Source organism: Manis javanica, chromosome 9, assembly GCF_040802235.1.
Source record: "Manis javanica isolate MJ-LG chromosome 9, MJ_LKY, whole genome shotgun sequence".
Lineage (NCBI taxonomy): Eukaryota > Metazoa > Chordata > Mammalia > Pholidota > Manidae > Manis > Manis javanica.
The window spans coordinates 83909419-83936509 of record NC_133164.1 but is presented as its reverse complement, the minus strand read 5'-3'; the positions used below and the strand labels follow the sequence as shown (position 1 = coordinate 83936509).

Genomic DNA, 27091 nt, shown 5'->3' with positions numbered 1-27091 from the left:
TAATTTACATTGTACATCCCTTTGTTCTGTTAGAAATTTTCATGTGTGCACTTTTTTCACCAGAAAAAAAAAGGAAATATAAATTGTCTTGCACAAATCACACACATATGAACAATGGATCTGGAGTTAGACCGGATTCAAATATTAGTGCTGTCGCTTACCAGCAACCTTGGGACACTCCCTAATCTCTTGGTAATTTACTTGTGGTGACTATCTCATGGGGTAACTGTGAGGATAAAGTTACAGAAAGCATATAAAATAGCACAGCCAGGACACAAGGTACTTTTTCAGTAGATGTAAATGTGTAAATTAATGATGATGATAATGATAGTGAACATTTATTGTTTACCATGTGCCAGGTACTGTATTAAAAGCTTTACATATATTAATTCATTAAACCCTTAGAACAACCCTATGAGGTAAGTTCTATTTTCTTCCTAATTGTACATACTGAGAGAGAAACTGAGGCACAGAGAGATTAAGTAACTTGCCCCAAAAGACACAGCTAGTAAGTGGTAGAGCTGGGATTCAAATACAGGCAGTCTGGCTCCATAACCTGAACTTTTCCCCACTTATAGACTGGCCTTGTCCTTGCTGGGCCGACACTCATGGCACAATTCTGAGGCTGATGAGAAGATCAGTCCCATTTCTCATAAAAATGCTGGGAATATTTGTAAACATTTTATAAGCACATGGCAATACTTTCCTACCCAGTACCAAGTCAGAATATTGCAATGAAAATTACTCATGTTTTGAGGGAGGGTGTGGGGACTTTTCCCTCTGCCTTTGTTTTCTTCCAGCTGGATCCTCTCTGCTTGGGAATCAAAGTCACTGACAGAAACCCTGCGGTGAAGTCACTACTTCCTGCTGAAGCCACCAGGGACCATGGGATGTGGAGGGGGTGGGGACACCTATCTTTTCTGTGTCTATTAGCTCATAAACAAATTTAAGTTCAGAGAACATGCCCTCTTTCCTGAGGATCATTCAGGTTACACAGGTCTATCAAAACGACTTCTCTCAGGACAGTATACCAAATTTCTCAGGAGAGTCAAGACCTCATATTTCCTTTAGGTAAGCAATTCTTTAATATTTAACCCAAGTTTTCTCAGTTGAATATTTAACCCAGTTCTAATGTGGTGCCTTTGCTAGAAGAATAGCTGGTCCTTGGCCTTCTCATAGCCAATTTTAAAATGAAGTGCCCTTGAGAACAATTACATGATTTATCAGCCACTGACAGATCTGGAAAATATCTCAGGTCTGCATTAGTATGGTGTCTTGCTTTCTTTCATTGTCTCCAGAATCAGGCAGAATTATCTGAGTAATTATTCTTTGCTTCATCACTTTTTACTAAGTGCTCAACACTCATTCACATTCAGTTTGGAAATCACCATTTTCCTGTGCCAAAATCTTTCCAGTTTCATTCTTCCAAACTGTTGATCGGTTTTTCACTCTCTCTGTAAGAATTCATTTTGAACAATCTGCTAGTCAAGGGATCCTTGGTGCACTAACTTGAGACTGGATGCAGACACCAGCTTCTTGGAAAGATGCCCCTTCAATCATTCCAGACTCATTTACCTTACTTGACTAATGTTAGAAGTGATTCAGGAGCCCCAGAGTTGCTCTTTCATTGGTGTCAGGCTCTATGTTGGAAGTGCCAGGCTCCCTCAGACCTCCCAGGCACTGCTCAGGGGAGCAGCCAGGCTGCAGAGAAGGGAAAATGCCAACTGCTGCCAGACAAGCCAGGGAAGGCGGCCTGGCTCTCTTTCCTGAGCATACCAGGGAGAGGAGAGGTGCTTGACTGATGTACTGAATCTAACTGGAAAGGAATCTAAGAGTGAATTATTAGCTCATCTCCTTCTCACCTTTGTTCAAGTTCTACCTTTGAGATTGGCTTCTTCTCGTAGTTGCCAATTACTGACAGACATCGAGGTTGCCAAGTATGTTAGGTCTTATTTTAGAAAGGAAATGATGTGACAAAGCTGGTGTTTTTAAAAAATACAGATGTAAAGATTTTCTATAGCAAGAAGTTATTCACTAAAGGTGTTTTCCCCAGTGTATTTTATGGAGCCATCTACAGTATTATCCAACTCCTAGAATCTAGTTTCTCCTCATTTTTCATAATGGAAATTGCTAGTAGGCATTGTCTGGAAAGCCATAGAAAGAAAGAAGGGTTTATCAACTGATGATTATGGGTGTGAGTCTCAGAAGGCTAGCTGTGCAGAAACATTTTAATTTTGCAGAGCAAGGGCCTTCAGAAGCAGTGAAAGTACCAGGATTTAAGACTGCAGAACCCATAACTGTTGTTTATAACCTCCTGTAGAGTCAAAGGAAGACTGCATTTCTCCCTTTCTAACAGAATAGAAAGCTAAGACTCTATTTGCTTCCCCCACTTCCCTCTTTCCATGAAAGGGAGAATTTTTCTATGGAAGAACCTCTTTATTGAGGCCTTGATAGAAGCTCCCTCATAACACTGATTTACCTATGAAGTAATCTGGAAAGAGGAAATTAGCATCTACATCTCCCAGAAGGCAGATTAAAACTGTGAAGAGGAAGGATAACAATCTTCATCTGCGCTAGTGAAAACATTTGGTGCAATGAATAGCAACAGTTCAATTAGCTCCATGGCAGAGCTTGCCTTTGAGTGTTTATTAAAATGCTTTCTTGTTTCCAGCCACTTTTTGTAAATTCGGACTAGCGCTCATTTACATAGAAGACATATCACAATAATCCGCTGGGCTACAGAGACCCAGGATCCAGGAATCGCACTGGGACTTCATGTTCCTGCGATTTTCTGATAATGCCTCCCTGCGCCTGCAGTAAATCCAGAGGAAAGCATACGGACCAGGAAACAGCTTGCTGTTTCCTCTCTGCTGCAGGAGAGATAATGAGTGACTTACAGAGGAATTTAAGACCTATTCTGTAAACTTAAACTAGTAAATGAGTTAGGATCCAGAGACGGCCACTAGGTTCTGTTTGCAGAAGGAGTTAATCTGATCTTGATTTAACAGCTGAAAGTCAAACAGCCTATTGAGCAAACTCGAGGTAAATTTTGGCACCCTTCCAGATCAGTGGCTTTTGAGAATGAACACATTCAGACACTATGATTTTTAGTATGTCATTTATTTAAATCAAAATCAATGTAAATTTTCAAGGTGTGGATTTCAAAGTATATAAAAAGAAATTCACGTTCAGAGCAAACAATTTTGTTCAATGTTTATAAAAAATGAAATTACATTTTTGGGGGGAGTGGACCATGTAACACGAAGAATTTCTTCACCGGAATTCAAATTTCTACATGCAAAATAGTAAGTCACTTCATTTTTGGGTTGGCCAAAAGGTTTAAGGAGCCCCCATGAAATAGAAGAATTAATTTGTTAAAAGGCAGGAAGTATAATCATGGCTCAGATTATGGGAATAGCCAGTGAATGAACCAAAGTAATGAGACCTTTGCAACCTCCAGGGATTCAGCCACTTGATCATTCCTCTTTTGAAGCACTTTCAAAAGTACACTGTGTTATTTTGGTGACTGACACAGGTCTTGGTTCTGTACAGAAATAAGAAAAACTGACCTGTTTGCTTAATAATTTCCGTGTTTGTTGCATATGGATGGGTGAGTGGGGTGAGTGAGGAGGAAATGCTCTTGATGTCATTTCCAATACAAGCAAACCTGCTTTATAAAACATTCTAATCTTGCCTTTTTTTTTTTTTGGTTTATCTACAATTTTTTGTATACAGTAAGGTTTATAGATATGACCTAGATGAAAACCAGAGGAAACTGACAGTGGCAAATAATTACCAAACTTAAATGTGGGAGGAATGACAGGACCCCACTGAAGAAGCAGGTGACCAAAGGCTTGGATTTTGGACTCATCCGTCACTTAACAGTTGTGTCATATTGGGCACATCACTAAACCTCCGTGAGTGAACACAGTTTTTGTTACTGTGAGGACGGATGAAAACCACAGAAAATTATTCTGGTTTTTCCCCACCCTGGAGAGCTGTGTAAGGAAACAAAACTGATGAAATGCTGGTGAAGAACTTCAAGTGGATAAATATATACAGATTTGCACATGCTTGAGAGGTTAATAACTTCTTTCATAAATTATAGAGCTCCTGACTTGCATATTCGGGTGGTCCTTGTAGTAAAAGTAGCAGTGTTTGGTATCTGAATCCCTCGCATAGGATGCAAGGTCTTCCTACCTACTCAACAACGGCTAGCATATATGTTGTGATAATGAAAGTTAGAATGATATGCTTGTCAGTTATTTAATTATTCCCCCCAAAGTCAATTACTTGTATTTTGGAAGAAGTAGGACTCTGTAGTGAAAACACAAAGACCTGAAAGCAGTGCATTAATTATTTTATTAATTTCTTCTTTTTACATTATGGGAAACATTCATCTATTTACACTTTTTTTTGTCCACACATAATTTAGGTAAATAAGCCTACGAAATTCCAATTCATAAAGCCATAAAAATGTTCCCCACCCTCCATCTGAAGGCTTTCAAATGAATCTTTTTTTTTCCAAACCAAAATAATTTTTAAAAATTACATTTGGGACTTCAGATATGCTAGTGATTTACATTCCAGTTATTTAAAATATGCATCTACACATGTTTTAAAAAAGAAATGGTAAATTCACAAGGGTAAGGCTTAAATTAAAGTGGTAATGCACAGTAGAACATCAAGGAAACATCTATAAATAACAGAAATATATTACAAATAAATTAGTTCTATTTACCATTTCAAATATTAAAAATCTTTAATCCATTTCTTCATCTCTCTTTACAAAAAGGTTATGTGAATTGTATGGAAACATCTGCAAAAAATATAATAAATACTTAATTTATTTGAAGATTTTTTGATGTGGGAGACAAACTTCTCTTTTAATTCCCCCCCCACCCCCGCCCCAAGAAAATGCCCAAACACCTTTATACCAAAGTTAAACAAAATAAGTAGTTTCTCAGGGTACATACATTTTCCGTTATGAACTAAAAAACATTTCTACAAATTACATCAAAAAGAACAACATAACAAAGGTTATGCTCATGGATGTCAGTTTAAGGGGGCAAGTGGTTAACAAGCAGCTTTATGTGGGGTCATGTTTTAACATCAAGAATTAGCTTTTTATAAAGTGTTTGTACGATTTGTATTTTTAAGGAAGGCAAAGGTCATGATGCCTGTAGGCATTCAGCTAAAAGATTTAAAATTCTTACCAAAAATAGCTTATGAATATACAAATACCATCCACATAGACAAGATAAATAGACCTTCTCTTGTCTCTCTTTAAAATGCCCTGGGCTAAGCCAGTTTCCAAAGAAAAATATTGTAGGATGATCTTGAATCCCATTAGAAATCAATTTCTTAATCTAAAACCTTCTCTCTACCTCAGGGCACAGAGCTGTAGTTGGGAACATGTGTCTTCACACGGATTGCTGCTTCCTTCCCATCAATCTGCGAGTTCCAAGTCATTTTCGGGACTACTACCATAGGCTACCCAAGGTGGCAGTAAACCTTACTTGATGCAAACTTTGTGTGACCTTCCATTGCTACTACGAAGTAAAGAAAAGGTGTGTTCTTTTTAAAACCAGCAAATACTTGAAGCTCAATTTTACAAAGCACTCATGGTGCTTCGGTCACCCTAGTTAAAAGTTGATTGGTTGGTTTTTTAATAAGTTAGTAGCCCTTTTCTTGTAAACCACAGCAGTAAACATTTGTGCCCTGTTTATAAAGATAGCTCAAAGCATCAATGGCTCTGAGAGGTAGCGAATTCTCTAGTGGTTTTAGAATATATCTGTGAAAGTAGGTGCCAGAACCCATCACCTCTCTTATTTAAATAATTTCATAAATAAAATGAAATTAGCACCTGGCTATGAGAGTGTTTTTTTTTTTTAAGAAAAAGCTTCTCTGGTGCAAGCATATTTGATGCATGTTTTGAAAAGTCTTTCATTATTCAGTGGTAATTTCTAATGCTTTAGGCTGGGAGCTGGACATAAAATGCCAGTGGCAACTTTAAGAATTACCACATTCTAAATGTTTAAACTGCTAGGAGTAAGGGCATCTAAAGATAACTCCAGCTAGATGCAAAGTGCATACTGCTCATCCATCATGACTAAAAACATTCTCTGCCAAAAGCCTGGGTTTCTTCCAGTGTTTACAAATCATGACTTTTCCCTGCTCATGATTGCTGAACCTTGCAGGTCACGCTTCCTCTCTCATTACCTGGGACCTCAAGATGAGTGGCAGTTCTTTGGAATGAGGCAGCATGTATATTGGGGTAGAACATTTATTTTATTGGTTTGACATAGGACAAAATCCATATGCTGGGGTATGACAGGCCTCTGTGTAGTAGTGAGAAGGCGAAAGAAGAAAATACACCTGCAATACGAAGTACTAGGTTACTACAGATGGATGTGTAGCATTCGAAGGGATAATAGGAACATCCAAACTTCTCTGAACACAGCTGGCTGCCATTTACAGCGTTTCATAAGCAGAGGTGTACTTACCATATATGTGTAATTAGGGAGGCCCCCAGGATGGACACTAACAAATTAATAGAACCGACACTTTCCCCTTTAAAGACCCCAACCACAACATCACTATAATACACATAGTACAATAAAAGTTGATAGAACATTTCAGGTCTAAATTTTCTTGATAATAGGACAAAAAAAATCCCCTTATGTAGTATTTTCACCCTCAGTGCTTCATTTGCTTTGCCTTTCTTCATTTTATTGCCTTTCAGAATAGATTAATTTCCCTGAAAGATCGAATTTACAATCTTCTGCTGATTGAAACATCTGAAGCAGTGATTGATGAGATAACAGTGAGGCAGTTTGTGCAGCTGTGAGTTTTGCAGGCTCCCCCCAGCACCTGCCTTTCCCACTACAGATCCTAGTCCCCCACCCCCAGCCCATCTTCGTTCCCTCCTGGTTTGTCACTCATTGATTCCGGTGAGATGGCGTGATTTCTGAGGTTGGAAATAAAGGGCTCCCTCTGCTTTGCAAAATAATAACCGTTTCGGGGAAATAAGGAAATCGGAGCCCTAGTTTCTTTCGCGTGGAAGACGGCTAGGTCCCAAAGGATCACCCTGTGATACTGGATTTCTGAAATACCCTATAAGTTGTATATTGCTGAGCTCTAGGGTCAGACTAGCTTGAGAGAACTGAGGATGGAGGGCGACTTAAGGGGGCCATTTCTACACGGGTGGGCGCGGTCTCGCCGAGAAAAAGAAAGGGCTGGCTGTCGGATGAGCAGGGTGACGCGTCGGCACGGCGGCGAAGCGCGGTGAAGAACGTGGCGGACCGGTCGGGTTGGCAGGGGCGGGGGCGGCTCCCGCAGGAGCCACGGGAGCTGAGCGCCGGCCCCAGGGCGGAGGGCGGGGGAGAGGGGCAGGTGCGCGGCGGCGCCGGCCGGGCCTCAGAGCCGGGTCTGCGCCTCGGGGATGTAGATCTCGATGCTCTCGGCGCTCTCGGTGGCCGAGTTCTGGCGGACGGACGCGGCGCGCTTGGCGGCCATCAGGCGCTTGCGGGCCTCCTGGCGCTGCGAGCTCTCCAGCGAGCGCTCCCGGATCAGCGGCGCGGGGCCCTTCGCCGGCTTCTTGGGCACTGGAGGAGGGGCCCTTCTCTCCTGATCAAAGCAGAAGGTTCAGGACATTACACAGCTTCTCAGGACAAGCTTGGGGAAAACTGGGATAGGTCAGCAGTTAGGACACACATTCTTTTTTTTTTTTTTAACCTACGGGTGGTTATCTCTGCTCTGAACACTGTATATATATATATATATATATATTCTTTATTATTCTGGCTTGGGTATTCAAAAGATGCGGGAAAGGGGAAAAAAAAAGTACCGGTAGGCTTAGGGTCAAGCGTAAGACTGGATGGCAGAGCTAGGGCTCCCAAGGGAAGGATGTGGGTACTTTAAAGGCCCCTGTGGAAAGGCGGCGGCTCCCCGCACGTTTAGTGTGGTTCTCTCCGGAGGCTCGGGACCCGTCTGGGTGCCCGAGGTGGGAAAGGCCTGACCAGCAAAGGCCTGGCGGCGTCTGAGCACTCTGCATCCCATAAGGAGGCCAGGCAGCGGCTGCCCGCTTGGTTCAGAGTTTAAGAACATCACCGCCCTCTCCCGGGACCCACTCAAACCTAAATAACCAAATGAGGAAGAAGAGGTAAGTCTGGGTTCTTTAGTTTTGTTGATGCCACAGTGAGTTACATCCCTTCTCGCCCGTCACACACACACACACACACACAGCGATCCACTTTCCAGGGTCATCCCGGAGGGGGGGGGGGTGTCACTGAGAGTTCCTACACTGGGGTGCATCCGTCCCAAGATGACTCCTAAAACATCACTCCTTAGGGACCTCAGGGTGAGTGTGGTAGCCCGGAAGGCAATTCCAATCATAGGGACATACACGGTGCCATGAAACTTTAACTCAGGCTAAAAGAGGTCATTCCCCTTTTCAGCAGCCAACTATAAGACAGTCGGATGTTTTTCAATGCCACTGCAAAAACAAAAGCTGTCAATAACTTGGGCTGGAAAAAAAAAATGCAGTAGGAAAGAAGGGAGTCTAAACCACACGAGGAAAAGGATGGTGAGCTTTCCATCTGTGAAAAGGTCCACGTGAATCTGTTGTTTTCATTTGTAATAAAATGTTCAATTTTCATAAAACTAAATGTGAAAATTACGAAATATGGACTCTGTGATTCTCCAAAGGGCAGTCTTTGTGTCTTAACATTTATGTTCACCATAGCAGTTCTTCCTTGCTTGCCTGGTTACACTCATCACATTGGAGCTGCCCGCAGGCTGTTTACGGTGGCGTCTGTGTGGACAGGAATGGGAAGCTCGGAGCGCAAACAGTACTCCGCCAATGACTGTGCTTGTTCATTTTTGCCCTCCAAATTGATGGGATGATGAAAGGCTCTGATCATAGACAAAGTGTATAAAAATTTAGAAATCAAGTTAACGAATGGCTTACTGTGTAACTGTCAAAATATACCAATTCTTAGCACCACAACTTTTGGACATTCTAAATCTTCATTGTTGGGTAACTTGGTGATATTTTTAAAAGTCTGAATATCGGAACCTTTTTGATCTTATCTTCCTTCCCTCATACTTTTTTAAACAATCATACTTTTTAAAAATCTGTGAATGAGAAATGAGATGGATCAGCTCTGGAGACTAAATTACCGGTATGAATGCTCATCTGTAATGTTTTTTTAAAAATAAGATCAATTTAAAAGCTTGTTTAGCAGACAGTTTTAAACACAGATTAAAGAAAACTAGACTGAGTGCAAATATTTGGCTTTCCAAGTGGGAGGCCCCTTATACATCAATGGTACTTTCATGCTTAACCCTAAAATGGCCTTGTTGATGGTGACAGCATTGGAGATGAGGGACAATGATGATAGCCCTCCTGTCAATTAACCACTGTGCCTTGGGACCAGATTTCCCCTGGCAGCCCCCTGATCCCATGTACCCCTGCTACTCTGATGAGGGACAGCAGAATGCACTGGACTGTGGTGGCTCTTGCCACCCATGCTTCATGGGAATAGCCAGGCCTAATTTTTCGAAGTTAAATCTCTTGGAAACATTTGACCTCAGTTAAAAAAAGGCATGCATGATAGGCTAGCCTAGGGAGGTGCACATTGGGAATTTGTGTGACCCTGATGGAACCACAATAATCAAATGTGAAAATTGCAGTTTATTAATTAAAGGAAAAGAATTTGAGTATTTCTGAACTGTTGCATGAGGAACCCAGTGAGCAATATTTCCCAAGGCAAATCAACCCCAAGTAAAACTCTTAAAAAAAAAAACCCAACATTTATGATTACTGTGAAACTTTATGGTATATATCTTTAAATTTGAACAACAGTGGTTTCTTTGTTACTATATTTGTGAAATGATTATCAATGTCAATTAGTTTCTAGGGCTTCCTATTTTTCTTGGAAACACATCCTAGGGGTGTGAGGAAGTTGAACTCTTGTTCTATGTAACCATGCACTGAAGATGTCATTTATTTTAGTTTAAAAAGCAAAATGGAGGCAGTTCCTTCCAGTGACTAAAATGGTTTAACTTAAAGTTTAATTAACAAAAAAAAAGCCACATTCCCATTTTCCAATTCACAAAGACAGGTTTCTTTTTAAAAATATGCCTGAAACATATTACAGATAATATCTCAAATGAGTACTATGTAAACATTGTCATTACAATGAAGTTAATATGATATCAGCTTCATTTCACATTGTAAACAGCAAGACTGAATGCAGAAGCCTATTTAGACTGTCCAGTGTTTGTGCAGGTTTTTAAATGAACCATACAAAATCTACATTGTTCTACCTTCTTGTCAAGAGGATCCATCTGTTTCCAATTATTGGCCTTTAACTGATGAAGTTCATCAAATTTCATACTAATATTTTCTATGGACAACTGCAGCATGTCCCAGAAGCCCGCCAGATCCTGGGAGGTGGGCCTTGGATGAGCATTGGGATTCTGCATAAGAGAAAGGAAAACATTCATGCTTCAGAAGCAATCTGTGACCACAGCGCAGGACCAAAGAGGCATTTTCAAATATTTCAAGTAACATAGGGAGGATGAATCCCTTTTGGTTTGCAGACAGAGGATAAAAGTGAGGCTACAAAAGGTAAATTTTATGTATTTATTTTTAATTATATGTATATACATATATTTCAGTTTTGTTAAGATATAACTGACAAATAAAATTGTAAGATATTTAAGATTATAAAGCATGATGATTTGATATACATATATACATTGTGAAAGGACTCCTCCCATCAAGTTAAGACATCCATCGCCTCACATGCTTACCTTTTTGAGTGTGTGTAAGAACATTTTAAGTTCTACTCTCTTAGCAAATTTCGTTAATACAACACAGTGTTATCAGTTATCATAGGTTACAGTCACCACTGTTGTACAATAGATCTCAGACCTTAGTCATCTTATAATTGTATATACTCTCTTACCAACCCCTCCTTATTTTACCCGGCCCAGAGTCCCTGACAACGCTTTTCTACTCTCTTTATGAGTTTGCCTTTTTTAAAATTCCACTTCAAATGCTAATTTTGTACACTCATCCTACTGAGTCAGTGGTTCTCAAATGTTAAGGTTGTAAAACTCTTCTTTGTAATACAACTTATATCAATACGGTATTGGGAGTCTAAATATTTGAAAAATCCCAGAATGTATGATATACAAGATATACAAGATGCATTTATATCATCATATTTAAAAGATGCATTTATATCATCATATTTAAATGGAAATACCATCTTTGAAAAAAAAAACACAGTATATAATTACTAGAGCTGGTATTCTACTCCATTCCATCAAATTTGTTCAGAGAACAGATAAGGAATCTAAAACAAGATTTAATACTCAAGTTGACTGAAACAATAGGATAAACAAATGATGAGTAATAAAACTGGATTTTCAAAGCACTATATATTTAACAATTAAGATGTTATTAACATAGGAAGTCATTTTATTATACAACTACTTTGACAAAGTCATTTGGGAATGAGTTAGTATTAAACTGACCATATCATAATATAGCAAGTGTGAGAACTCATATCTATACATACACACAGATGTCTGTAATAACCCATTTGCTATGTTAAACATCTTTCGGTGTTTAAGGATTGACTTTCTTTGCCTACATCCACATATACCTGACAAATCCTAGAAGTATAAGCCACTAATCTATGTGGTCTAAAACAGAAAAAACATAACTGAGAGACGGAACGTGGCATGCTCATTGTTAATCACTCTCTGCAACAGTCCCCAAAGGCATTCATGGTGAGATAGGAGGACTCGTATGGCAGAGGGTTCCAGCTGAGGTCAGTTCTAGTTACCTCTGGATATTCCAGGTAATTGGATAGACTGAAACCTCATGCCATATAATAACTTGAGGCCAGTTTGTACTTTTAAAACCAAACCCTATAAAAAATGATATCATCAGGATTTCAGAAAGTGCAAGGTTGATGACCATCAAAGTTAATAGGTTGGAAAGAACTTTTTAGCCCTGTGGTGGACTAGCATGATTGGTCTGGCTTCAAAATAAATACAAGTAAAGATATATTTATAAACTTATACTTCTAAAACTACTTATAATTTTGAAATTCACTGGAAGAAGTAAATAAATTCTAAAGTTTATAGTATTCAGTTCAGTATTAAACTCTATTCCAATGACACTTAGATTAACGAAAGGGTTACTCTGTAGTATTTTGATTTAGTAAATGAAAAAAATGTTTCTTAATATCTAGGTTCATAATAGACAGCTAATAGCTTTGACAAAATACCTCTCAAATGGAATATTACAATCCCACAAAGTATTTCCTTATCTTACTGGTAACTAAAAACTAAATTGCTCATATTTTGGAGTCCACAAAATTCTTGTAGATCACAAGCCTGATTGGCTAAATCACTTCGGCGCACCAATGCATGAAATGGTAGTTCAATAGACCCAAAGTTCATTTCACTCTGAATTGGGCAATTTGTTCCCTCCTCACCAAGAACCTCTTTGCCTCACCTCATCAAGGGGATGGATGGGGATGCAGGAGAAAGAGCTCTGGTGCTCCCCCAGTCTCCAAATCAGTGGGCCATGTGCTACCCTGTGCACTAGAAGGAGTTGTAGGACTTGCCTTAGTCTGAACCAGGCCACCTGGAGGTCAGAGGGGCTGAAGGAGTGGAAGGATGAGGAAGGATGAGGTGGCTCAGTTTTGTTGGAAAAAGTAACTCTCATGCATTTATCGTATGCCTGAGAGTCTAGTCGGAGATAACTTGCAAGTGTTGTCAAGTGTTTGCCTCCACACAGTAAGAACTCAAGAGAGTTGGGTCTGGTTGTGACCAATCTCAGTGCCACTTTGACGTAACTTTGTAGACCTAGGCAACGGTGGTGACTGATCAGCCCCATGTGCCTCTGTGAGGGTGAGGAATGGAACTAAGATCCTGGGCAGGTGGGGTATACAGGCTTTGACGGCAGTCAGATAGCGATTGGAATCTTGATTGTGTCTTACCAAGTGGTCCTGGGCAAGTTACTTAGCTTTTCCATGCCCATTTTCCTCAACCATAAAACCATCCATAAAAAATAATGACACTTTCTGTTTCATAGGGTCTCTCTGAGGACTTAAGCAGATCATAAATCTAAAAGCTCTTAGCATGGTATCTGGCACATAGTGAGTTCCTGACCTTCTCTCCTGGGGCAGCGTTTCACCAGTCATCAGTGGCCTCTGCCTGCAGGGTACCTCCACCTCAGTCTACCTCTTACAGGCTTCTCACATTTGCCATCTCAGTTTTTCTCATAGTCAAGGAATGGGAGCCCATCAGGAACCAGGAAATATCAGAAGCTGGCTGTAACAAGGTTAACCTTTCCTAGAAGCCTGCAAAGTTTTCGAAACATTTTGTCTGCAATTTCATCTTCAAAATGCACAATGTTTGCATTCTACTTCATAGTAAACCTGCTTAGTATATAATTCTCCTAAAAGGTATGCTGTGTTTGCCTTATAGCATGCACATATTGGTCTCCACATGTATCTTTTGACCTGTTTGAGAAATAGCACTTTTATATAAACTTTCTTATATTTAAAAAGAATCATGTTAATTCAAATGTATGACCCATTAGCAAGTTTACAAAGTAGCAGGAATTCTGTACCCGTTACATGGGGAAGCTAAAGAAAATATTTGTTGAATTCACTTGTCAATACATTTGCTAATATGTGTTATCTCATAATCCAGAACAACATTTCTGAGGAGGTGGGAGAGGGTTGAGTAATTTTTGCTGAGTGAGGAAAAACAGACTAGAGATGTGGGGAGTGCAAAGAGAGGGCTCAAAAGAAAAGCCTGGTGGGAGGGGCTGGTGAGCACCACCTTTTGTATGCTTTATATTTTCTCTTGGTTGATAAAATATCTCCTGTCTAGAAAAACACATTCAGTCTATATCTGCCATTGCTAACAAGATGTGGTTAAAACTCCAAAATCATAGTTTGGGTCAATTAGACTGCAAATAATCATGCTTTTAACTTTCCACATGATAAATGGGTTGCTCTTCTTTTCATTTTGTTTATTTTAGATCCAGCTTATACCAACAATTTATCAATAAACGCTATTCTTGTGGAATGACACCTGTCGAGACAGTAGCAGTTTTTAAAAAAAAGGCATATGTGAGGACACTCGTGCCTTTGTAATTTGCAATTTTTAAAATGTTGCTGATGCTAGTAGTGTTTCTGTGTCTTTGTTTTGCTTCATGTTGTTTCTGTGTGTTCAAGAGGGATGAACTATTCATTTGTCTGTGGGACTTGAAATCTATTATTTTGTGACTCCTTTGAATTAGAACACAGAACTCTGGTGAGGAAATAAGGCTTGCTGGCTATTTCAGAAAGAAAATCACTGTCCAAAATGGTTTCCTGTAAGATTATTTTTGAAATATCAGGCTGCTCCATATTTTGGTAAGAAAAATGAAATCAGAGATGCCATGTGAAAACTGAGAAAATGGAAAATTTTCAGTTATGAAAAAAAGCAGGAAATGGGAATTCTAACTGGATTGGATTTTCTCTTCTAAGATTACTTAAGTATAAAACAAATATTTTTAAGTTTAAGAAAAGCAGGAAAGAAGAGTCATCAGAAAACTCTATTCCAGGTGAGAGTCCACCGGGGCTTGAGTGGGTCAAAATCAGTTTTACTTTAGTTGGGCCAGTCTTGACAAAATGTTCTACTCACAGTACTAGAAGGGAAATGGTAGTGATGGGGAATGTTACCTACCAGGTTTTCTTCACACAGTTCTCTGAACTGGTAGAATTTCTGGGCCATAAGAAGTTGGGCACTGCCCACTGCCGTTCGGATCTTCCCTAGAACTGAAGAGCAAACAGACACGAAGTTTACACATAGGTGTCAATGCTGAGATGTCATCTGGTAAAGCAAGAGGAAATTAAGCTGTAATAATTAGGGAAAACAGCATGCATCCTGCACACGCACACATCCACGCAGCCCAATCAGCGTCCTTACTCTGTTGGTCCAGGAAACAGAGACTCCTAGGTTAAAGGATAAAATCAATGTGGAAAAACCCACGTGCTCATTTTGCATATTTCTAAGGAATAATGGAGTTTTCCATCACAGCACCAGATGTTACCAAGAGAAGAGGCAAATCATTATGTGTTTTTTTTTCTTTTACTGTAAGGATGCATTTCAAGTGTTCACCAGTATAGTTATGTATTTATTAGTGCCAGCAATCATGGTTGGCTAGCTTGCTTTTCTAATCCGAATCCAAACACAAGAAAAGTGATCCTAACTCAGAGAGGCGAATCTCTTGGCACTCACCATATCCCATCCACAGCCTTCATTATTTTTCTGGAGCTCAGCCACCGGTACTGTCAGGAAAGAGCCACACCAGTCAAAAGATTTTCCAAGTGAACATTTTCAGTCTGTTTCCTAGGGAACACCAGCACCAGCCCAGCTTTTTCACTCCACAGACCAATTTTATTGTTCACATAGGTTTAATTCCCTATGCACGGTGCTGAAAATTTCCTTTGCAAGCTACTTCTTGTCTTCCATGCAGTCTGAGGCGAGAACCTTTCAACGGATGGCGCGCTGTGACGGGGTGGAGCTGCTCTGCACTGAGCTGTCCCGAGGTCTACACTGTCCCTAAGGCTCTCCCTCCAGCCCGCGGGGACCAGGACACAGCTGTGCTGCTGGAGCCCTGCCACCAGGCAGTTCTCAGCATGCCCTCCCTGGCAGCAAGAGGGGGCGAAGGCCCGGTGCTCGCCCCTTCCCAGCCCACGTAGAGAGCCAGAGAGGGAGGCTGCTCAAAATGCATGTGCTCTCTGCGGAAGCCTGCATGGTGAGCTGTTAGAGGCTGAGGCAATGGTTTTGCTGTGATTTTTCTGAATTTACAGAACCCGAGCCTCCAAGTGGAAATAGGTCCCCCTTTCTTGACCTCATTCCCCACAAATTCTGAGAAGAAAACAAAAGATAGAGGAATTTATTTGGGCCCAGGGTCTTCCAGGAATGTGCTTCTGTTGGTTTAAAGCTGCCAGGCCAGATAATGGCTTATGATGAATGCTATACCTGGACACTACTCAAATGCTTCAGCATTCCCACATTGGTAACTCGGGGCACTTATGAAGGCTCTCATATGTCACCAGTCACACCAAACAGCTGACTTGCAGAGATCTGCCTCCTTGGGGACAGGAAGGGGTCCTCCTTGACAGTTGTAAGGCAGCAATTCCTTAGGCCTAAGTTTTCTTTTTTTGCAATCTGCTTTAAAATTCTTTTGGGATGGTCAGCCTTTTCTCCTTTAATGGATCATTCAGCTGTGCAAGGCCTCCTCTTCCTTTCTCAACACTCCTGCAGCAGAAGGGACACGTAGGGAGACCTACAGTACCACTGTAGCTAGGGCTTCTGGCTCCAACATGCACCAGCAACTGCCCTGGACAGGCCACTTAACTCTTTATTCCCATATGTAAAATGGACTAATGGTACTTATCTGTAGGGTTGTGGTGAAGGTTAAAAGTGGTAATATATGGGAATTGCTACAGACAGTGTCTGATATAAAGTAAGCACTCAGTGAATATTTGTTGTTACCTAGGACAAGAACACTACACTTCTTCTATGGGTGTGCCGACTGTGAACCTTACACTTACTCTGTCCCTGAGAGAAGAGGAAAAACCCAAAGTCAGAATTATTTAAAGGTGACCAGATGTCCTCATTGCCTGGGATGCTTTGGATGACCTGTCCCATATCTGAGATGCATCTGAGAGTGCATTTCCTGGACAAGCATGCGGCTTTAGGCAAACTCTGAGGTTCTGCAAGCTTCTCTGAATTATCTTGCTGAAGGGTAGGATTGTGACACCAGCAAATCTCAGAATGAATCATGGGAGCTTAGAACAAGTACCTCAATCTCAGTTTGTTGGCTGGAATACACAGCTCCAGGTAACTGTCATAGAAACTCGAGCTATTCTGCTCTACCTCTAAACTCTGAGCTACTGGTTCTCAATTACACCAACATACCTGCACTATATAATAGAGTCCCATAATAAGAGCCTCTGAGTAAGACAGGATTCTCAAATGAGGAGAAAGCACTGCTCCAAACAATCTTTGAGGTAACACCCAGCCACATAGGTAGGGGCTAACTCGATGTCTTCTTAAAGTAAAACAAGAGACATCTTTCTTCATATGGCATGGTCTTGCAAGAACCCTGGATCTGGAGCAATAATATCTGGGGTGGAGTTGTGGCCCTTCTGTTTCTCAGGTCTTTGTCATCATGTTCCTTGAGTGGAAATTCCCTATTGGCTCCATGATTATTTGCATTTCCAGCGTCCAAGGGAAGATCTTGCCTAGGTTCAGGGGAGGGAGATGGTGACCTGGAGCTCCAGCGAGGCCATGAAACAGGCAGGCCTAGAACAAGCAGGTGATGACTCCAACTTCCTTGCCCTTCACACTTCTGTTTCTAGAGAACTAAAAACTCACTTTAATTTTTGAGAAAGCAGCTCTAATAGAGTTTGTTCTGTTTTTCTATTAGATATGTGGTGTGTGAGATAAATTTTTTCTCCTGAAAGTAAATTTCATAGTTGTTACATGGGCCTTGAGAAACAGAAAAACTAATAAACAGTAAGTGGGAAAATGAGGTAAAAGGCTGAAAGTTGGTAAAGAAATGAGATGAAGTAGAAAGAAGCATCTTAATGGCGTTTGGAAAGTACTTTAAAGCTTAGAGTTTTATACCAACCTCCAGCGGTTGGGAAGAAAAATATGTCTCTCAAGGATGCTAGGAAAGAAGGATAAAGGAGCAACAGTAAATGAGACACACCCATGGGCTGCAACTGTGGGCTTTTCCTATGCATATAAAGCAGCCCAACTTGGTATTAGAAAGTTCCAGAAAGGCCTAGAAATAGTGCATCTTTTCAAGTTAGCCTTGTATCCAGTTTAGTGTGGTGGCAGTTAACAGGTGGCAGTTAATCACAGGGGCCAACCTGGCTCTCATGGGCAAGGCAGACCTTCAAATAACATTTATACAGATCAGGGACAGTCCATGTGGGCTTTGGGAAATCACTCATTCACTCAACAAACATTAGTAAGTGCATACAGTGTGCCAGGCACTGTGCTGGATGGATATGACATGGTGATAAGCAAGACAAAGTCTTGCCCACATGGGTTACATTCTGGTGAGGGATAGATATAAATGTTTGCGACTTCTTAGATTACTTGGATTGGGACAGATGGGACTAAGCATGACTGAGTACTTCAAAGGACTGTGAATTCCTTAAATGGTGAGAAAACATTCTACATTCTGTGTTCTTGGTCTCTTTCCTATAAAATGAAAAACAAACAAACAACATGGTTGGGGGTAGTGGTATCATTTGCAATATGAAAATTGGCTCTGGACTAAATGGTTCATTTTAGTAATCATCATTTGAAAATGCCACTCATTTTTATTTGGAAAAATATTAAAATACATGAAAGTACACAGGGCGATATAGCAAACATGCACGTATGTGCTCTCCTCCAAAGGAATGCATGTTAAAGTTTTTTCAAATTTGCCTCTGAATTTGTTTTTCTTATATTTTTTCTCTCTCCAATAAAATGAAGCCCTTCAGATCAATGTATGTTCTCCATTTCTGTCCCATTCGCTTCCTCCCCAGAAGAAACACTGCACTAGACAGTGAACATTCTGATCCCATCTCTGAATTTATGAAGGTTTCCTCCCTGGCCCTAGAAAAGGGACAGCTAAAGGCCTTCCTGAATTCAAGCAAGAAGCACTGGACTGGGGCGATCTCACTAGCACAGTTGAGACCCACAGCCTTTCAGACTCTCTGAAAGTTAGAATGGGGTTTTAAGGTTCTGTTGATTTAGGAGGAGAATGTACTCCTGGGCTGTGCTTAGTGGGTTTCCTTCACTCGCCAGGTTATTCAACCAAGTGTGGTTAACAGTTTTTACCACCCATCTCCCTTAGGGCACATTCAGTGTCTCTTCTGAGATAACCATCTCTGTTGTATCCCACCAAGCATACCACTTGACCATGATTTATATCATGTATTGTGTAATATTTCATCATATTATAGGCCTTATTTTGCTGTGCCACTCTTTTTATATAGGTAAGTCTGGTCTCCCTAAGTGTCTTATAAGCATCCTGATAGTGGATTTTTATGATCCCTTTCTCTCTTTCCTTTCCTTTCCAATCCAATCCTTTCCAAGTCTATCCTCAGTGGAAGTGAGAAACAACAACCCAGAACACTGCTGAACTCAACTGCTTCTATTTAAGAAGTGGGCACTTCTTTATTAACTCCCCACTTATAATTCTAGAAACCTCTCATCTCACTGTAGATGGCCATTGGGAATCAGGCGTGGGTTAGTTTATGTAAAGCCAGGAAGATCTTTTGGAAGGCCATCACTGTTTGCTTTTTGCAAAAATCTGGCTATTTATATTATTACTTTGTATGTCAAAGCACTTTCACATGCACATCTAATCTGATTCTCACAGAACCCTGTGAGGCAGGGCAGATATCATTTTGTCTGAGAAATCTGGGCCCAAAGTACACAGTGCCTTCTCTGGGGTCATACAGTGCCTGGATCCCCATCTCTTCATTCGGTCCAGATGTGTTCTTTTCTCGCAACACTTTTTGAAAATTGGGTCTGGATCTACTTAAGTGATGCCAACTGAGGGTGGGAAATTTCTTTCTTATCAACACTGTCTAGCCAGTGTCAATGGACAGGAGGAGGAAGGGAGGCTGTAACAGGTCAGTGGAAGAAATCTGAAGATGTTTAGCAAACCCGTCCCTGTCCACATTAGGATGGGAGAGCGAAGCACATCTATGTAGCAGAAGTAATTGTCACACAAACAAATCAGTTGTGAAAAGAAGGGAGGAACCAGGGATCACCTGAAAGAGTTGGTGGTGGGTAGAAGGCACTCGTTTCGGTTTTGCTTTAAGGATTAGACATTGTAATGAGAGGCAGAGAAAGACTCTTTTGGGATTGTGTGTGGGTCTTTTATGAAAACTATGATTTAAATTTCCCAGGTGCATGTAAACAAAAGCCCAAACATTTAGAGAAAGCTTATATCCTCCCTCCGACTGACTCCATGGGGTGTGACTTTTATTTTGGGACCAAGGAGGTGGTATGACAGCACAGGGGTGAGGGGCATGAACAGCTCCTTGTAACCCTGCAAGTGAATCCATGGCCAAGTGGCCAGCATGTGGTGGTTCCAGGCAGAAGCCAAGACTGGCTTCTTTGGGGATATGCCCACTTCTGGCTGAGTCAAACCAGTATTTTATATCTGTAAGCAGCACTCTCTCTGTCTTTCTCTGCCACTGTGGTATATGTGGCTGATTTTGTTTCTCACCCTGTTTTCACAAAAGACTTTTCAGGAACAAGTGATTCCTGGCCAACAAAGAAAAGCAGAATTGTCCCACTCCCCAGTGTAGAGGGAAACTGGTAATAAAACCAGGTGCCACTGCAACAGGGGACACTGGAGAAGAGCCAAGTGGGGTGTATTAGGAGTTGCCCATGGGCGGGCACACCCACTTATGCTGTGTCAAGCTCACTAGCATCTTATCATATCCAGCTGGTGGCATCAGCATTGTCTGGACCTGTTTTATTGGAAAAATGATTTTTTTCTCTTTGTTTCTATGTTTCTGCACTAGTAGGTTGGTTCAGTAATAAATAATGTGCAACATTTTGTTGGAAAAAATAATCTTTAGTATATTTAACATATGTAGCTGGTGATATTCCAAGAAGACTGAGGTCTCAAAAACTGAAAAGGCAGAAGCCCTAGGGTGCTGGACTGCCTCCTATACTTGTCACTTGGCCCACCTCCACAACCTTAGGGTCCCCCATTAGGCCTCATAAACAGAGGATTGGCATATTTCTTATACGCTCAACAGCGGTTCCCTGAAACCTGGACACCAAGTATCAATACGAAGGAGTAAGTCTAGCTGTCCCACGAGCGGTGAAGCTTACTGCTGTGGCATGCTGGGGGGACACTTCCCAGGCCCCGCCACCTGCACTGTAATTCACCTAGGACACTTCTTTTCCAGCCTAACTTTGTGTCTGTGTAGTACTGGGAAAAGCACAGACCTTGGAGTCAGGAATGCCACTTGCCAGCTGCTGATCTTGGGAGAATTGATTGCGCTCTCAGGCTCTGTTTTTTTATCTGTCCAACAATCATGGTACTACTATCTTCATAGGATTGCTGATTATTTAATGAAATAATATGTGAAAATTGTTAGCATGTAGCAGAACTGAAAACTCCTTTGTCTTATTGATATTTGTTAGTTTTTAGGCATTTACCTGGGGAACTAACAGGTGAGATGAGCCAAAAGAGAGAATTATTTCTCCTTCTAATCTCCACATTCCAACCTCTTTCCCCAGTAGTGTGGACACACAGAATGTTCTCCTTTTTGGTGGCTTTCATTCAGGCAGATTTAGACAAATGTCACAGAGTGACTGGATACTTTCTTTGGTCTCTATGTATAAAAGATCTCTAACAATTATTCAGGGGGACCCGATTTTCATGCCTCTCTGTATAGCCTGGCATACATCTCCCACCTGTCAGAGCTAGAACAGTGGCCAACTGGCTGTTGGTGACAAATACACAGATGGCACAAGACCTTAACCAATGCTGAACACCAGGACCACCCAGCTGGAGCCCTGAGTAGAAAACATTCTCACTGCAGATGAAGCGTCAGAACCCTCAGTAGCAGCTGCTGTGGCAAAACAAGGTCATCTTGGTGCCGAATATGCCCATAAGTCCTGCTGGCCTGGAGAGCTGTGGGCCCACCCCATGTCCCAAATAGCATTCAGCCCTGTGGTTTAATGCCTCTATAAACCCATGTGCTCCAAAGTCAGCAAACCCTTTGCTGCTGTTCATCAGTCCTCTGAGATGACCTTTGTTACCGCCCTGTCTGACCTGCCTTTCTCTTATTCACAGCTCAGCCCCTGCTCCCTCATCTTCAACAATAACCTCGCCTCCTAGAGATGAAGGAAACGGGGAATTGGGTGTGAATACTCTCAGTGTTCTGCCTCTTCTAACACTTGCCCCCACAACCCTCTAAAGACTGTGCAGGTTCCACATTATGGGTGAGCAGCAGGCCCTGCAGATTAAAGGCAACCTGAATTAGGTTCGTTCCCAATACCATCTGTCCATGACCATTATCTGCCTTACCCACCCTAAAGACTTCTCTACATCCACTCTCCTTGTTACCTGGTTCTCGACAGGATTCCCTCCAGGCTGCTCTAGGGTCCGTCCTCTCTCTGCAGCTCTGCCTCTAGCTAAGCTACGCATTACCTGAGATGCTAGGAGCATCCTCAAGTCTCTCATCTCAAGGGGGGGTAAAATCCTCCCAGTTTCATGATCCCCTCTAGCTAATATAAAATTCCTCATCTCCCCTGCTGACGACTAGTGGCCTCCCCAAATTCCTGTGTGAAGTCCTGACCCCAGTACTCAGAATGGGACTGTGATTGGAGATGGGACTTCTAAACCAGTAATTAAGTTAAAAAGGGGGCATTTGGGTGAGCCCTAATCCAATATAACTGGTGTCCTTATAAAGAGAGGCCGTGAGGACACAAACAGACACAGAGAAGACCAGCCACAGGCCGTAGGAGGGGCCCTGGGGACACTGACACCTTGATGGCCACCTTGAAGACTTCCACCTCCTCGCCTGTGAGAAGAGCCGCCTGCTGTTTCGGCCTCCGGCCACCCTCGCAGACCAGCGCGTGCCTTCAGCTCTGGCTCTCCATAGGGGAGGCCGCCTCGGCCCCCTTACTTCCTCGGCTCCAGCTACTGGCTCCGCCCTCGCCCTCCTCGCCTTCCTGGGTCTCTCTGCAGGGGGCACAAAAGACTCAGCGATCTCGGCTCCCACCGCGCTCTGGCCCGCCTTCCCTGTTCCTCATGGACTTCTCTCTTCCTCCCCTGCACCTGATGAACATAGAAGTCCCTCCTGAGCCATATCCCTTGCCCCGACTGAGGGAGCTCTGTTCTTCTCCTGATTTCTCCTATCTTGTAAAACATGTTAATGTTTCTCAGTGTGTAAGTCCAGCATCTGCCAACCACTCAAGCTCGTGTAGCGTATGCAAGCCCCCACCTGACACTGCTTGTCTCCCCAAGCCCATGAGCCTGTCAGGATCCCCTAGCTGATCACAGTTAGGGCTGCCTGGAGCCATCACCCCATCCATGCATGAGTTGTCCGTCCCTGGCCAGTCTTGGAGCTTTGTTTTTACTAAGGAAACTAGAGGGGTTTCTTATCTCATGCATTCCCCACGCTTAAGACTTTTCCACGGTTCCCTATCGTCCAGGGGCTAAGTGGGAGACTTCCCCCGTGCTCTGGGCCCCCAGTTTCCCAAATGCAAAAGCTGTCCCTCTGCAGTGTCTTTGCTCAGGCCACACACTGAGCGGGGGTGGCCTCCTGCTTGGGCACCTGCCCTCCTTTACCCCTGCTCTCAGGTGCCGCTCCTCCAAAAACCGTCTCCTTTCACCACTCCTGTGCACACTGCCTGAGATTCCCACACAGAGCTCTGTCTCTGCCCTTTCCACATTCTTTCCAGCATGATCTATTTATATGTCAGACTTTTTGACACGCCCCAAGGCCTTTGATGGCCCAGACTATGGAATAAATTTTGAAATTAACTGACACATCTACAAACTCCATGTTCACCAGAAAAATTAATTAACTGCAACCTTCCAGGCATTAGCATTCTGATTCTTTTAGGTTTTTACCAAGTCCACCACCACTTTTAAAGTTACAGTCTTGATTACTTACTTTCTTAGCTAATACATTCTTAGCTGACCTATTATTCCTTGGGGGTTATGTTTACAACACTATTTGTGCTGACTTAGGCTGGAAGAGTCGAGCCATTTGGGACAAGTTGAAATGTTGGTGGGTGGGTGATTTAAATCTCCTTATCCTCAACTTTTGACTTACCACCTGGCTTTTGTTTTTTTCAAGTTATAGACGTTATGGGTGAGGAGGGAAAAGACATTTTTAAAAAGTGGGTCTGTCTACTTACTTTAAAGTTATGTGGATTTGTCAGAATGAATCTGTTTTTTCCAAGTTGAGAGTATCCATGTGGAAACATTCTCTTTTACGAGTGTGTCCTCGTGGAAAAGAATCTCTCTAACCAACTGCCCAGCTGCTTCTCAAACACATTTGTGATCCAGACCTGCTGTCAACAAAAGGTCCCCGTAGGAAACGTGGACCTGTTTCACTCCTGGCTCACAATGGCTGCTCTGCATTTAACAAGAGTGCTTTTGTTTTTTTTAAAGGAGCCCAAACTTGGTGGATAATGAATAAAGAATAGAATTCTCAAGTAGAAATTATCCCATAGACTAAAACAGAGTTTCCACAGAGCTAAAACTTGAGGGAAAATATGGTTTTGTTTGTAAGTAGCAAGTTTTCAAAAATTCAGCTAACACTATTTTTTTCCCTCAGTCCATACTGCAGGAGTCTTAATCATAAAAGATGGTTCTGCTTCAACCCATATCTCAATTTTACAACAGCCATGAAAGAGAAACATCATGTGCAACACGTGGATAAGTAGTTTTTAGGCCTTTGCAAGCTGAAAGACCTGAGTTAATATTTCCCCTGGTATTATAGAAGAAAAACTAAATACTGTGTTTGAAGTCCACTGCAATTATACTCTACAGAAATAGTTATTGTTAGGGAAGACAGTGGGGGATCTCGCTCCATGAGGCAGAGTCCTCTGCAGCCCCGGCCTCTCTGCAGTGCAGGCAGTCTGCACGACTGTGAAGACTACTGGCTCAACAAACAGGAGCTGCATCTCCACACCTGGTTCTGCCTTCACTTGGCCACATCACTTCCCCTCTTCATGCCTCAGTGTCCCCCTCAGCTTCAGGGCCTTGCCCAATGAAATGCACCCACAAAACGATGCTCCATAAGGCCCTCTGGCACCAACACCTTCCTCTTTGTGCCCAGCACTATGCAAAACCAAATGAACTGAGCATTCTAAAAGGTTAAACATAAGGCACATGACACATGATTTCCTTTTCATTATTGCCACTTCCTCCGTAGTCACTAATTTCAGGTTGGCCAGACCTTAAAAAAGAGATGATGCTCTGTGTGTGTGTGTGTGTGTGTGTGTGGTGGTGGTGGTGGAGGTTGAGGGGGAGGGAGCTTTTGAAGGTCATTTCAAAAGTAAAATGAGAATAAAACAGAAAGGAGCTAGGATGCACCCATCTCGCCCCACTTAGAAATGCACAAGATGTGAAGCAGATGAACTGTAGAAATCATAGAGGGCTCCTTTGCCTGCCACCCACTGTTTCATGGGCTGCACAGTCAAGCCACAGGCGACACATCGATAGACGGTCACACTGATGACTGTGCACAGCTTCCGTAACTCAACCTGAAACCAGGCAAACCCCATTTCAGGTTTCATTACCAGCCCTATACTCGCTGCCAGGACTCACAAACCTGCTGGGGGACTCACGACCAACTTTCACTAACTTGGATGCTATTACCAGGCAAAATTAAAATGCAATTAATCTGCCTCCTGCACACGCTCTAGGTTTATCAGTCCGTTTCAGATAAAGCCTGAAAATTCCACATATAAGTTGTCCACAGTTCAGGAGGCAAAGTAGATTTCCAAGTACGATCAACCAGTATTTCATCCTAGGGCCACTGAAACCCGAGCCTGTGTTTTTAGCACGCAGTGGTAGACTGCATTCCCAGTTAGAAGCATTCAGATCCATCTGGCTGTTTCACTCCTGGTCAGATAATACCAGGCGTATCTATGTAACATACAAGCCACTGGCAAATAGCACTGAGCCATCTCCCAGAGACAGCTGTTTCACACAAGGGCTTCATTGTCTGAGGAAAGCTTGTATCATTTTACTTCAAGTGCTGAGGGAACAAGCTTTCTGTCAGCTGTCCTGGTCTGAGGAAGCCTTACTCATGGCAGATTTTCAGGATTTTGTAATCAAGCCCCAAACCTACTACCGACTATTAGGGATGAAGGCTTAAAACAAGAATTGAAGTCCTCACTCTGCTTTTATTTTATTAGGGAAAATAATAGCTCCACACACCCAAAGGATTTATAGTTATACTTTGTAAAGATAGCTTGCGGTTAAGAGGCCGGTCCGAGGCCTGTTTTCCTTCTGCCCTTCGCCATGCACAATTACCCAGCTGCAGGTGAACCAGGAGAGCTGTTTCCAATCCTGGAATGCCAAAACCAACATCCCCAGGAGGTAGCTGTCAGAATTAGGATAACAGCATCATAAACTAATAGATAACTGAATAATCCTTTACAATCAGACGGCTCCTTTCTCCTTTAGCTCTTTAATCAAGAAGAATGATTGCAACCTCCTCACACCCTGCATCTGTACCTCGAGTTTCCACTGAGCAAACAGTTTCTGTTCCTAACTTCTCTTAGTCATCCCACATTCCTTATTTGAATTCAGGAAGATATTCAACAAAATGCCTTACATTCATATAAGCATGTGAACAGCTGTGAACATGACCACAGCATGTTGATTCCATCTACCTTCCACTACTGCAGACTTTTTTTGAAAAGGGGGTTATTTGTGTGTGTGTTTGGTGGGAGGGTAAAATATACATAAGATCTACTATTTTAACCATTTTTAAGTGTACAATTCAGAGGCCTTAAGTACACTCACCAAACATTTAAAAATATTTAACAGTCGGGGTACTTCTGGTGCCCCACAAAATGCATTAAGCAAGGATGTCTAGAATCTTCCTTTCTCTCACTCTATCTTACTTATCTTTCCATGATGACTTTGAAGACTAGCCCTCCTGGGAGGGGTCTGCCCAAGGAGCCACCTCTACCACGTACCCTGAATAGAGGCCCTGTTTATATAGGACCCAAAGAATACATAAGGTGACTTGGCCAAGAGAGATGTATCTGTGCTCAACCCATTTATCAAAGCTATTTTTCTGGGTTTACACAGGTTTTGTTTTGCTTTTCAAAGCTGGTTACTCAGAAATCAGCTACGCCTGCCAAACAGGATTTGGCTTCTCAGCCTTACCACCCCTCTTATAAAAAAAAGAAAAGGTTAAATTAGTGAATTAGTAGAACAAAGGCCCTCTGCAACTCCAGGCCCAGTTATCAGGACAGGATTGTGGTT

At 42.1% G+C, this 27091-nt stretch overlaps 1 protein-coding gene and 1 long non-coding RNA gene across 12 annotated transcripts in view; one reads left to right on the top strand and one right to left on the bottom strand.

Annotated features, from left to right (window-relative positions):
• Positions 1–977: 977 nt before the first annotated feature.
• On the top strand, positions 978–6340 carry LOC118972407 (uncharacterized). Its single transcript, XR_005061361.2, has 2 exons — positions 978–1071; positions 3736–6340. It is a non-coding gene; the product is annotated as an uncharacterized lncRNA (long non-coding RNA).
• DLGAP1 (DLG associated protein 1) overlaps positions 4344–27091 on the bottom strand; it is an 858481-nt gene continuing 835733 nt past the window's right edge. For 9 of the 11 annotated variants that reach the window (XM_073212860.1, XM_073212859.1, XM_017658265.3 and 6 more), the window contains 3 exons: positions 14770–14861; positions 10333–10485; positions 4344–7629 (listed from right to left, as the gene is read on the bottom strand). In XM_073212860.1, coding sequence (XP_073068961.1) covers positions 7420–7629; positions 10333–10485; positions 14770–14861 — 455 coding nt within the window. In that variant the 3' untranslated portion in view covers positions 4344–7419. Of the gene's footprint in view, positions 7630–9264; positions 10486–14769; positions 14862–27091 lie in introns of those variants that run through there. The other 2 variants (XM_073212863.1, XM_073212862.1) reach the window with 2 other exon arrangements.